The sequence below is a fragment of the Sturnira hondurensis genome, unplaced genomic scaffold (genome assembly GCF_014824575.4).
Source record: "Sturnira hondurensis isolate 20B ecotype Veracruz unplaced genomic scaffold, ASM1482457v3 Scaffold0001872, whole genome shotgun sequence".
Lineage (NCBI taxonomy): Eukaryota > Metazoa > Chordata > Mammalia > Chiroptera > Phyllostomidae > Sturnira > Sturnira hondurensis.
Genome location: NW_028074503.1, coordinates 10665418 through 10679984, shown reverse-complemented (window position 1 = coordinate 10679984; position 14567 = coordinate 10665418). Strand labels below are relative to the sequence as shown.

Genomic DNA, 14567 nt, shown 5'->3' with positions numbered 1-14567 from the left:
ACAGTGAAATATAGTACCAACCTTTGTGTTTTAAATATTACCTTGAATCTATTTAAACTGTAGTGGATGCATGTGTCATCGGTGCTGACTCCATTCCTGGGAGCTTCAGGGTCCCACAGATGGAACGGCCCTCATGGTGGAGACGCTTTCTGAAATCATCAAAGCCACTGAAAGACAATGCAGTTTCCTCCCTCTCCTAGAGTGGAGCTTGACAGTAACATCTCAGAACAGATGTTGCAACGATCTCCAAATGTTTTTATTTGGTGGCACAAAGACCCTGTTATTCATGAAATGGTCTGTTAAAAAATTAGTTCCCCCATGTGGGGGTTGTGGGAATGTGTTATGTAAATTGATTTTGCACTTTGGCAGGGAGCTGGCTCTTAACTCTTACATTGTCTCCAAAATTTGACTCTGACAAGTTGTTCAGGCTTCTGGGCTACAGCAGTCACAGAGAAGAGAACAGCCCAGTAGCTCAGCATCCTTCCCAAAGTTCTACAAGCTGACTCATTGCAGAGTGTCATAGGCTCTTATAAAAGAGAAGCTGAGTCAGAGTGCATAGAAATTTGGTCTCGTAAAATGTAGGGAGAAAATACAGGCATTCATCTTTGCTGGTGATTTGCATCATTCTCCTAATATAATCCACTTTTACCATTGTAGTTTCTTGATTTTAGACTCCTGTTGACAGGGGAAACTTCCATTCTAAGATAAATATGGGTCAGCTGAGGGTGTGGTTTCGAGTACTTTGCAAGAGACCTCAGTTTAACTATTTAGGAGGGGTGGAATATAAGGCCTGATGGTTTTCACTTCTGATGTTCTGTCTCCTTGCCCCTACCCTGTTTTGTACTTTCCACTCCTCCCAGCAGGACCTGTCGGCAAATGGTGTGGCCTGGGGGCCACATGTGATCTGCCTGTTTTTGAAAATAAAGTGTGATTGGAGCCTAGCTGATCAAATTTGTTTACATATTGTCAATGGCAGCTTTTGAGAAAAGGCACCAGAGTAGTGGCAACAGAGACCATTTAGCCCACGAAACCTAAAATATTTACAGGACAAGTTTGCAATCGCTGCAAATAAAAAGTCACAGATATGCTGTGACTCACTATTTAAAACATTACTGTAAGACATTTGATAGACTGGTATTTAGATTTTAAAGGCATTTGTTGGGTATAAGAAATGTAAAATAATTAGTTGGTTTTAGAAAAGTAAACCTATGACAGGAAATGTTTAAAATAATAATATACATACACAAAGAAACGTATAGACTAAAATCTTCTGGGACAATGTGAAGAAACTGGAACAGAGAGAGAAGTTAACCGACTCTTGGATGTTCAATAAACAGTTAAAAGAATGAATGAAAAATTTATTGTTCTGATGTGCAATATGTTCAAATGCTAAAACTTGTAACATTTGGTCATATTTAGCTCTTTATTTTTATTCTTCTTCTTTCTTCTGTGTGTGTTCATTGTTCTCAGAATGGTTTCTCTAAGTGCTCCCATGTGTGTGTGACCCTGAAGCTTTTCCTCCCGTCCAAACAGCAACACAGGAGAGAGGAGAAGTTTACACTCTATACAACTTAATACGGATGCCACAGCCATACCAAACATGCCTATTCATTTGGCCATAAGCCAAAATATATTTGAGACTAATAAAAAATAAACACAATAAACACCATAAAAAATAAAGAATGCCTAAAGAACAACCTCCCAGACTGGGAGAGAGGAAAAATGGTGTTAAAGGAGTAGGAGCAGTTACAGCGAGAAACCCAGGCTGTGTTAACCAAAATGTCAGCAATCATGACCAATAGGGTAAGGGAAAGTGTGAGTTCTAATGCTCTTATTTCATTAGAAGAAACATCCCATGTTGCCAGGAGACACACTTTTTTCCCCTAAGAGGACCCTATCACCTGTTCTTGAATTAAGGGCTTGAACAGTATCTGTCATCGCAATGTTAAGGGAATGCAGAGATGTTTTACTGGGGGATCCAACCTTTTGGCGTCTCTGGGCTACACATTAAATACACTGTGACACGTAATCACAAAAAAATATAAGGTTTAAGTAAATTCACGACTTTATGCTGGGCCACGTTCGCAGCCATCCTGGGCTGCATGCGGCCTTCGGCCATGGGTTGGACACCCCTGTCTAGAGCCGCACTAACACAGCCACCACTAGCCATGTGTGGCTAATGAGCACTTGTAATGTAGCCAGTGTGAGCTGAGGTGTGCCCCAGTGTGAAATGTACGCCGGAGTTATGTGAAAAAAAAAAGAATTCTTTTTCTTTTTTTCTCCAACTTCTCTCTCTTTTCCGCACAGTAATGAATGAGTAAAATATCTCATTAATGATTTTTAATGGTTTAAGGAGATAGTTTACCCATTATAGATATTATTTATATAGATGTGGCTTTTTAAACTCATCCATATATCTTATATTGAACTTAGATGTATTGGCTTAAATGAAACATTATTAAAATTAATGTTACCTCTTGCTACTATTTTAATGTGGCTTCTAGAAAATACATAATTGGACATGTGGCTTGCATTGTATTTCTATTAGGCAGGACTATTCTGTGGCATAATGTCTCATGGAAATAGAAATGTTAGGGCACAGTGACACATCTTCGCCTAAAAATGTGTTTCTGAAGGTAGAATGGAATTTAGTGTATACATGCAGCTTTCGGGTAATCTCTTCACTCAGAGATGGGACATCTGAAGACCATTTGATCAGTGTTTGGCTTACATACAGATCCCTGTCTTAGGAAAAAAAAATTTTAAATATTGATCACAGATTTTAAATTTGTTCATATTCATGGAAAGATATCATTTGTAGGTTTTCATAAATCATATGTGGTTTAGTGATAGAACAGCTTGAATTGTGTTCAGGTATCAAATCTACAATTTCTTTTCTAAAAAATTAGAAAATGTAAATCACAGTTGAAGGTAATTGGACATATTGGCAAATATCTGATGACTTTGTCGAATGGTTCTAGATATTCCAACCAAATGGGCCTGAAAGTTTGAACTCTGATGACTGCTTTGGTCCAACCCTTGCATGTCATATTCTGACGCTGGAAGGATTGTCTGTTTCATCCCAGAAAATAATCTCAACTGCTTCTCTAACTTACTCTTGGGTTGCATTGGTTGCATCCCTGAACAGCATTTCTTGAGGTTCTGTACAGGAACGATTTTTAAGTAGACCAGTGATACACCATTGCTTTTGTATTCTGATGAGTGAAACATTCATGTCATGTTCCTAAACAAACAAACCCTGTGTGCAGGAGTGCAATTCACCTTTTTTTTTTCTAACTCTGGAAAGCTGCAGTGACTAATGCATTGCCTCATTATCTGCCAATCCCCGGATTAAAGTAGCTTTCTGTCTTTTCTTCAGTGAACATTTACTAGTCACCTATTGCATGTGAGGCAGTGTGCTTCCTTGAGTTTAGACAGGTTGAATTTGGTGCTACCGGGATTTATAAGTATAAATATCCAATAGACTCTTACGTACATGTCTGCAGAAATTAAGAGAAATTTAGACTGTATCAAATAGGTTTCTTATATATTTATACAGTTGTTTACACAAGAAACATTCAACTGCTTACTCCTCTCATCTTTGAAGAGCTGCAAGTGCACACGGGAAAGAGATGCTCTCTGATGCCCATTGAATTCTCTAATTTAAAAAATACTCAGTATGGGCAGATTGCGGGTCACCTAGGATGCGCACTCAGGCTGCCAGTAGAAATATAAATTGGTTTAAGTATTTTTCAGAGCAATAGAGCTATGCATGTTAAACACAAAAAAAATCTGTGATACCCTTTGGTTTAATAATCCCACTCTAGAAAATGTGTGTAAAAACTGTGAGCCCAAAAGAGAAAAAGAAATTTTCTGCATCTCAGAAAGACACAAGGAGCTGAGAGTTTCTAAGTGGCTTCTTTGCTAACTACTTTAAATGTGTCATCTCAGTTAATCCTCGCAGCGGTTCTCTGAAGTGTCCCCACTTTACGGGCGAAGAAACGAGGCTCAGACAGATTACAGACTTGTCAGTATTACAGAATTTGTCAGTGGCAGAGTTTGCACTTAAATTAGACATCTGCCTAACTCAGACTAGTTATGTAAGGATAGAAAACAGTTAAAAATGTGGAAAATTATGGGAAGGAACAGAGTAGAAAACTGTATATTCATCATAATTTTTAAGAATTTGTGCATTCAGAGGGAAAATTGGGACAACTGTACTGGAACAACAGTAAAATGTTCAAAAAACAAAATAAAAATGTAAAAAAAATTGTGCATGGACTAAGTAAGAGACAAATGAAAAGTTTAATGTGTTACTGTGGCAGATTTTGTTTGAATAAGTGTGTTGAAGTTGCCATGATCTTTTTGATTTTTAAAAAAATTCTGTTTTTTGTGAAAAGGATATAATTGACATAGTTTGAATGTATTTTCAAATGTATTACTCATGCCTCTAAAAGGTGTCTGAGCTGTTATGTCTGAGTGCGTCCTCTTTTTTTGTCCTCATCGCCTACTCCTTACCTCCTGAGAACTCTCCCATCAAGGTTTATCACCAGCAAAATGCCTACATCCTTAAACTCTTCTCTGAAATTACTTTCATCTTGTTAAATCCCAACCTGGATATCACCTGAAAATGTGGTTTCCCTGAAGCCCTCCCAGGGGTTCCCAGAGTCAGCTCTGTTTGGGGCCCCAAAGTTGAGGGGGTGTATTGGTCTCTATGCTCTTCATTACAGATGACTGATTCCGCTTCAGCCCTCCCTAAAGCTCTAAGTCTCTTGTCACCGGACTGTGTCCCCACCACCCCATTGTTGTTACAGTCATCTCCCAGGCTCATGGTTCCTCCTTCATCTCACCATCATCTTCACTCCTGGCTCAACGCCGTTCTCACCAGCAGCTCTTCCCTTTCCACGCTTACATGCGTGATTCTTGCACTGCTTCTGCTTCTCAGAATGATGAGAACGATTATTCCTGTTCCTGTAGCTCTGCACCACCTCAGCCTTTTCTCTCCTATTTGCCCTACCGCATCAACACAAAAACTGCACGCTTCCCTTACCTCAGCTGCATGCATGCCACTCTGACTACTGTCCTCTGTCTGGCCCTTGAGCTCCCTCCCTCCCTCCAGGGCACAGAAATCAACTCCATCAGAACCTCCCATCCATTAATTCCCCTACTCTATTCATTTTCTCCCTCCCTCCCAGGTCAAGTTCCATGGACCGTTGTCATAGTCACTCCCTTGCACATATCCCGACTCCTGTGCCCTCTCTCAGGCCTCATACTCACTTGGTCATTTCACCATCCGGGCTGATTCCAAATCTCTGCTGGCTGTATGCCAGCTCCTGCAGATCAGACATTAGCTGGAGAAAAACACAAAACTGTACTGCTTGATTTCCTTTTAATTCATGACCATGAACTTCAAGTGGGATTCACAACTGCCCAGCAGTCATATTATGATAATCACTCTCACCAGACTTTTTGCAGTCTTTTTTTCTTTCTTTAACCCTCTCAACACCTCCTCTCTCAACCTTCCTCTTGACTGGTGCCTTCTTTCTGACTTTTGCTGGAAATATTGAGGTAATAAAAGACGGCTTCCACCAGCTGCCGCTGAACTCATCACAGATGAACTGCTGGTGAAGGCCAGCCCCTCCACTCCCATGTCCCCCACCTACGCAAGGATGCGCTCCAGTAATTCCTCTCATCATCTGTTGGTCATTCCCATCCGCATCCATCACATTAAGAAAAACAAAAACAGTCCCCATGCCCCGCTCCACTTCCTCCCTTTAGCTACTGCTCCATCTCTCTTCCCCCTCCATGGCCAAACTCCCCGAAACATGGTCTGGCATCCATTCTTGTTATTCCCAGTTCTCCTTTGTCAGTCTCTCTTAAATCTAATTCAGTCAGGCTTGTGGCCCAACTGTTCCAGTGCCCGTATCCAAGTCCTCAGTAAATACAAGCTGCTACATCCAACAGTTCTCTGTCCTCATGTCACAGTCCTGTCAGCAGCATGTGACCCACTCATACTCCTCACTGGAATCACCTGGCTTCTAGAATGCACCCTTTGGAATTTTCTTTTTACTCTCCTGGCCACTCCTCCTCGGTCTCACAGGACTTAAATCGCAGACTTCTCTGTCTACAGGGTCATCATCATTAAGGGTCCTGGCTTCCAATATCATCTTTGTGCTGATGACTCCCAGATTTATTATTTCCAGCCAGACCTTCCTCTGACCTCCATATTTATATGTCCATCTGAGAGCCTTTGGGATGTTTGTGTGTCTAATAAACATCTCAGACTTATCCCGTCCTTGAGAAAGAAATATATGTTTATATATTCATATATATTTACAGGTGTTTATACTGCACACCTGATCATACCCCCACCCCTCCAACCCTACCCGTCTCAGTCAGTGTCATCTCCATTCCTTCAGCTGCTCAGGCCAGATTCCCAGGACTTTCTCTCTGCTTCCAAACCCCTGCCGTCTGATACCTGAATTATTGCAGGACCCCACTAACTCTGTTTCTGTGCCTGGCACCTCTATAGTCTGTCCCCAACATGGCAACCAGAGCAGTCCTTCTGTGATGTGGATTCGATCACCTCTTCTCTCCCAGGGGCTCCCCATTGCACACACTCTTCACATGTGTGCGCAATCGGACCACCTGTTATTTCGCTGACTTTCTCTTCTTCCTTACCTTTTACCCTGCTCCAGCCACGCTGGCACCAAGCAGGCACCTACCCATCCACCTGAGGGTCTTCGCCAAGGCTGTTGCCTATGTTTATAACCCTGAGAACTCAGCTCCCAGCCACACCTACTCTGGCCACCCTGCTCTCTCCGTCTTCCTCACTTATCCCTGTTTTCAATAGCACTTCTCACCTTCTAACGTACTGTATACTGCACTCATTTATTATATTCGTCATCTGCCTCCCACTCCCATGTGAGCTTCAGGAGGACAGAGATTTTTTGCATAGTCTGTTTATTGAGTATTTCCAGCATCTAAAATAATGTCTCTACCCAATAAATACTACAAATAAGTGTGTTCAGAGTACAAATGAAAATTTCCCTATTTCTGCCTGATGCTCCATGCATACTTGCTCAGAGATCTGCCTCAGAATAGCTTTTAATTCCTTTTCAAGTTTCTCAAGTGTTATATTGTAAACAGCATTATGCTACTGAGGAACACCACGTCGTTGGCTTGATTACATATGGTCTTTCATTCAAAATTGAAAACAAATCCTCCAGATCATAGCAGTAGCATCATAAATATTGAAAATGGATAAACTTCATAATAGATCCTTGACCTCTTTAGGAATGTGTCCAAAGTTCTGGAGAAATCCCCCAAATTACGGGTACCACAGCGTGGAGTTTGCGCTCATGGAATTCACTCATGCCAATAGGAAGGAAAGAAGGAATCCACTTATTGCTGCAGAAGCCCAGTGGCTCATTCATTAGAATCAGGATCACCCCCATCCCCCACCCAGCCGCTCTGCGCTCGGGCCTTCTGCTTGTGAAAGCTGAGGGGTCCACTAGATTACTTTATTCTATCTGCAAATTTTTAGAACACTAATTTTAGAAATTAGTCCCCCAAGCCACTTGGCCTTGGTTTTAGAATATAATGTTTATGGGTGTTATTACCACCAAATGACCATGTGACTTACTCTCAAAAAACAAAATGAGCAACCACTTACAACAAGAGGAAGTGTCTACTTTGAGATCAGAGTAACAGTGAGCATCCATTCAGCTTGATTTTGGTCCTCTGGTAATACAAGCAAAAAAATACATGCCTGTTTTCCTTTTGAAGCTGACGTTTAAGAACACCTTCTGCCGTGGTAACTTGTTTTTTTCATGATAGCCATCAGAAGCCTTTAACAAGACGAGTGGGAGTAAGGAGTGGGGATGCTGTCTCCACGGTGACAGCTGTCCAGCATACCCATCTCACAGCTCTTCCATTTATCATGTGTTTTAGGCCAATTCAAGCTGCTGGAACAAGACCGAGATATAAAGGAGCCAGTGCAATATTTCAACAGTGTGGAGGAGGTGGCTAAAGCATTTCCCGAGCGCGTGTACGTCATGGAGGAGATAACATTCAACGTGAAGGTAGCTCCGGAAGAACCCAATATGTATCCTCGCTAAAGTCATTTAACTTTCGGGGCATTGCGCACACAGAAGGTGCCCGTCTAGGCCTCACAGGAGAGTTCTGTATTCTTAATGTGTAGGTGTCAGTGGCCAAAACTGGTCTTTTAAGATCAGTTTTACGATCAGTTTAACTTTTATCTTTTAAGATCAGTTTAACATCTCGGCATGTGCTGTAAATGACCTGATGTGCAGACAGGTACCTGTGCTTCCTTAGCTCTATCTTTTTCTAAGGTAACTGTTAAGGCAGATCGAAAGCTTTTTTTTTAAAATTTGGACTTTAGCCCCTAATACATAACACATGTTTGGCCAGATCTTCTGTGAGGCTGGATGCTCACCCATAGGAGCAAGCAAAAAGCACATGAAGAATCTAATGCCAGACACTTATTTAGAGGAAGAGAGAGAGACTTCCAGAGTATAGCCTGAGATCAGCATACGTTCATTCCCTTTCTTGTAGACTATCTGTATCAGTATAAATAGGGAAAGTCAATACACAGAATGTTGCCAATAGGTATTTACTGATGCTTGTTCATCAGAGAAAAGCTAGTTTTCATTGTGGTGCACTGGGAAGGAACTAACCAGAGAAGCAATGTCACCAACCAGGTCCAAGTAAGAACCAGTGGATCTTACTGCCGGCAGATCCACCGCATTTTCTTTAGCAGCGTTCACGATGACACAGACATTTTAGAAAGTGTCCACACTGAAAGGATGTTCTCTTTCACCTCCTTCCCGCAGGAAGTCCAACTTAGTCACATTCTCTAAACAGTTCAAGATTTAGAGGGCAAGATGTGTTTTTCTTAGAAATTCACTCTGCGTGAAAGACAGACTGCGTGGCATCTTGGCCCAGGAAGCACCAGTGTCCTTGTAGGCGAGTCAGCCCAGCCCCACTCTGCAGGAGGGAGGGACTGCTCTGCAGGGGCCTTATAGGGAGTGGTCCTGACCGTTTGATTGGCTAAGCCAAGTCAGTCTCTCTTCTGGTTCTCAAGTCCGGCTGCCATCATCTACTTTCTCTAATTTTATTATGAAAATGGGTAAGATGTTGTGTTTTGTACAATTTTTTACTAAACAAATTATGCTTATATTAAAAATATTTATAATTGTTAGTCCTCAAGTGGCCCAGTCAACTTGTATTCAAGACAGCCTATATTCGTTTACATTGGAGGTTTCTGAGAGCACATTCATTTTTAAATATTTACCAATGACAAGAGTCATTGGCCAGAAGTTAATCAAATCCTATACCATTAGTTTCTTGATATGATTTAAATCTCTCCTTAAAACTTATATTTAGAATTGTCTAAGTGGGAAAAATCATTTAGAAAGGAAAACTAATCATTTTAAACCATTTCTGAAAACATTTCATTTACCGATAGATGATGAGAGATCAGACATAAAAATTGTTTATAATTTTTAAGATTTCATCAAGTATCAAATTTAATATTCAATCTTTTGTGGCAGACTTTTAATGTAAAAGATTTTTTTAAAGATACTTTTTACAATTATCTTTTGTCAATTTGTATGAAATTGTCAGTGGTTGAAAGAATAATACTGAAGCCTATCAAAATAATACACTTTGATAGTTTTAACAGAATACCATGGCTGTATTATTTAAAAAACATAGAGATGTCATTTAAAAATTCAGCAGACTGCATTTAACACCATCGACCTATATACTTAAAAATGATTAAGATGGTAACTTTTATGTTTTATGTACTTCATCCGTAATTTTCTTAGAAGAAAAAAAAGATTCAGAGGCACAGATTAGTGTATGGGATGCAAGCTTACAACATCATAGAGCTGACTGGATTGGGGTAGGTCCCTCTGCTGTGCACACCGTAATATTGGGACCTGCAGCCTGTTACTTAATAGACCTCAAAGATGCCCTCATGTCCAGCTGCACTAATCACTAACCCATTACTCAATCGCATTCAGAGAAGAATTGATGGAGGAACCTCAGGAAATTTGCATGAAGAAACGCACCAAAGTCCGTATGCTTAGGGAATAAATACCCGAGTAAATCAATAAGCTAGGAGATTCATGGAAGGCATGCCTGGACCAAAGGATAGAAAAGTTGGTGTTCTTTAAGGAATGATTATTGTGTGGCTGCACGTGCATGCGGTGCTTCATGGGAGAGCCACGTGGGGGTGAGGAAGCGGTGTGTTTGGTTACCACTTCCCCTGGGGGGGGAAGAAATGCCTCACAGTACCATTACTCATGGCAACTCATTCATAAATATAGCCATTATAAATACTATGTCATAGTAAGTGTTATATAAAATAGCTATTATCCAGGAAGATTTTTTTAAAAAATAGAATTCGTACACCCTTGGAAAACTTCACCTTCTGCGCTTTACTGTGAGGTGCACCAAGGGGATAAGAACTGGAGAAACAGCTTGCGGCTGAGAAGTGTAACTGGCATCATGATAGTTAGCTGTACTTTATGTGAATTTATTATGTGAAACGAAGAAATATATGTTTATATATTCATACATATTTACAGCTGCAAGTTGAAATGAAACATAATAAGAACAAACATGGAGTAGAACAAAAGCATTGAAAGAATGGAAACTCTGCTTTTGTTACTTGCAAAATTATAGTAAAGTTTTAACTGAATAAATTTAATAGGTCATATTAGTATTGTTTGCACATTTATTTGAAAACCAGACATTCCTTTTATCTTGAAATCCAATAAAGATGTCTTTAAAAGATGACTTGATGTGCTTAAAATTATCTACCCAATTGCCCCACCATTGATTAACTGCCTGAAATGAATTAATATAGGTTAAGTATTTCATTCTTTAACCGGGAGATATATTTTGAGCACCTACCATATGCCGCATACTGTTCTAGGCTCTGGAGATAAGTAGTGATCATTCAAGCCCCTCCCTGCCTCCCGAAAGATTACGATCTATTGGAATGGCAAACAATAAATAAGTATAAATATGACCTCCAAATAATGAGATTGAGAAAATCTGTGTATACAGGTCTGAGCATGGGGGAAGGTTAGATTTTGGGGTATATATTTGCAGTTCATCAGCTCCTTAAATGGCACTTGAAGCCAAGAGATTGGGTGAGTCCACCCACATCACTGGTTCTCAAGCACAGATGATTTCCCCCACAGGGGACACTTGACAGTGTCTGGATATAATTTTGATTGGCATAGATTGCAGGGGTCGGGGGTTGGTGTGCAGTTGCTGCTGGCATCTGGTAGGAAAAGGACAGGGATGCTGCTAAGTAGCCTGCCATGCACAGGACACCCCCACAGCAAAGAGTGAGCTGACACAAAATGTCAATAGTGCCAAAGGTGAGAAACTCTGGCCCAGAGACTGAATAGAGAAGAGAGACTGAGGACTGAGCTCTGGAACACACCACCCCTGGGGTCTGGAGGAGTGATGGACATGAGTATCTCACATGATTGACGTAAGATGGAAAGATAGTGAAGCCCATACATGTCCCAGAAACCAAATGACAAAAGTTTTTCAACTAGGAATGGTCGCCTGTGTCAAATGCTACCTAGTGATTGAATTAGGTAAGGACTGGAAATGACTATTAAATTGAGCAAAATGGAAGCCTATGGTAGTCTGGACAGGAAGGAAATAACAATCAGCTCAGACACCCAGAAAGTGAATTGACCAGGGAAGTATAGTAGGGTGGTCCCAGAGTTTGGTCAAGGTAGACTTCAAGAGAGATTACTAGCACCAGCCTTTTATTCTCCCAGCCATCTCCAGCTGCCTGGTTGCAGGTGTAGAGTAGACAGAGCTGGGCTTCTACCGGATGAGTGTAACCGGTCAGCGAAGGGACAGATGAAGTGTGCTCTGCAGTGACAGGCAGAGATAAGCGTGGCCTCCCCACTGGATAAGGAAGTGTGACTGCAAGAAGTGCAGCCAGTGACCATTGGAGACCCTGGTGGGGCTCGGTTAAAGAGCTTCTGAAATGGGTAGTTTGAAGAACAGGAGGTGGAAAATGGGAGTGCTGGTAGAGTGTAAATGTTTGAACTTTAGGCAGTAATATAGCAAATGACAGGAGTAGATGTTTTTTTTCAAATCTAAGCATGTCATTCGAGTCAGCAACTGAAGAGGTAAGAACAGAAAACGAGAGATAAGAAGGCAAAAATAAAACATGAAAGAATATGTGGGCCGGTCACTTTTTGTGCGTCATATGGGTACATTTCCTGCACTCTGGCCAAGCTAATGGCATTTGATATTTTTAGAACTTTAGTCACCTGCCTCTTTGACATGTTTTTCCTTTACCCATCCAGTTTTGGAGTTCCATGGTAGAATTTTGTTTTTGTTTATCTGCTTTCCTACATACTTGTTTTTAACTATATTAGGTGTTTTCTTTCTTAATTATCATTTAGTTTTTTACCAACCCTCTCTACCCTCATGTTTACTTCCAAAATCAAAAGATACCCTATTTATGAGTTGACCATCCCAACCAAAGGCTCATTTCTCTACCATTTATTAAGAAAAATAGCAGCACCAACATTTTGCAGGCATGTATCTTTCTTTAAATAAGCTGCTATGTACGATCTAAAAAGCACATCACACTGTGGCATGTGGCTCAGACTCTGGATTCAGAGCTGAGTCCAGATCCAGCTCCAAGCCCTGACGGTGCCATGGGCAGGCCACGGGAACTTCCTGAGCCCAGGGGTCAGGATGGGGGTGATACCTCCCACCTTACAAATTTGTTATGGGACTTCAATGAAGTAATGCACCAAAGTGCTTTTAAGTATGTGCATACAGGGGTTGGCAAACTGCAGTCTTGGGGCAAGCCACCCATTCTGCCAGTCAGGTTCTGTTGGCACCCAGCCCCCACCCCCCGACACACACACACATGTTTAGTGTTGTCTAGAGCTACCTCTGCAGGGCAGCAGCGGAGTTGAGTAGTTGCAACAGGGACCAAATATCCCACAGAGCCAGAAAGTGTTACTATGTGGCCCTGTAAGAACGTTTACCAGCCCCTGATTTAGAACGTGAAATCACACTAAAATAAGCTGCACACTGTCAGAAAATTTCCCATCACAGATCACTTCACTTATACTTTGTTTAGTGCTTTACAGTCAGTGCCTTAATATTAAGAACATCATATCTGTTGGTTGCTGTTATTTTTGCTCCAAAATACCCCTTCTCCTCAAATACTTTTTTGGAAACTTATTATGCCAGGACTGAGGGAGTTATTTCAAATGTCTTCCAGCCTTTCAAACTCAGCCCAGTAATGAGAAATTTTCCCCACACCGTGTTTTTCTGCCATCAAAACAATGATTAACAAATTAAGTCTCCGTTTAAGTTCTGTCTTTACTGCGACATTTGTGGCGAGGGAAGGGGGGGGGTAGCCTCCAGATTGGGCGTTGGGAAACCTGCAGCTCTCTCTCTAAGTGCGTAAAAGACGTCTTGACTTCACGGCTGACGCTCCTGCTGCTCTCACATCAGAGGGAACCCAAATACCCTAATCTGGATGCTATAATGTTGCTATTTTCATTCCAGCTAATGAGGTAATGAGGTCCCAGCTTTCAGCTGTTCCAGCATAGATATTTCCCCAGAGGCAAAATAACAAGTTTGCATTGTCTCAGCCAGGGCAAGTGCCCCACTCAGGACTTGGGAGATTCAGTCAGATGCTGAGCAGTCATGGCCACTTCAGTCAGTGTGCACAGACCTCTTGCGGGCCATTACCACGTGGTCTGGGACGGGAGCTGGGCTGACAGCCCTGTCACCTGCGTATCAGCTCCTGATTACCCGCTTTGGCACCTGTTTCTGGCAGGGGTTGTCAGCGTCTAGCAGCAGAGTTGCCACAGTGTGGGGTGAAGAATGTCAGGGATGCCTTTTTTAATAGGAAAATAATCATATCAGATTCAGACAACTTAAGCCACAGCTAAGCTTCTCCACATTGAGAAACATCACCAAGAATCAGATGGTAAAATACTATAAATAATCCAGCCGGACAAAAGTTTACAGACATTGAGTTTTTATAATCGCGAACTTTTAAATCTGGAAGAGCCTTTACACATTGCCTAGTCCTACTTCTTCTTTTAATACATAAGAAAACTAAGAAACAGATGTTAGCTGACTTCATTGATTCACAAGAAGCCACAGAACTACTTAGCAGCAAAGCCAGGTCCCCTAATTCAATCCAGTCATCTTTCTGCTCCCGCACATTCTATTTGTGGACTCGAGCTAAGGCTTACAATCGTGATCAGCACAGCCTTTCATATGAACACAATAATTAGCACATTTAATTCATTTTCCTTTTTAAAAATATAAGTAAATATGTTCAATACTTACTACCTAGCCATATCCTTTTGTTTTTGTATTTCTGAAACATTTATACACAGTATATTTCGGATACACAGGATTTAGCAGCTTTTATGAATGTTGTACATACAGTTTTACATCTTATTTCATACCAGAGCATCATCCCAATATTTTTAAAATAAAATCCTACAAGTTAACTTGAT

The 14567-nt window shown here is 41.2% G+C and overlaps 1 protein-coding gene across 2 annotated transcripts in view; it reads left to right on the top strand.

Annotated features, from left to right (window-relative positions):
- The window catches only part of GAREM1 (GRB2 associated regulator of MAPK1 subtype 1), a 176427-nt gene that overhangs the window by 128537 nt on the left and 33323 nt on the right, over positions 1 to 14567 (top strand). For both annotated transcript variants that reach the window (XM_037032590.1, XM_037032582.1), the window contains exon 3: positions 7954 to 8084. In XM_037032590.1, coding sequence (XP_036888485.1) covers positions 7954 to 8084 — 131 coding nt within the window. The remainder of the gene's footprint in view (positions 1 to 7953; positions 8085 to 14567) is intronic.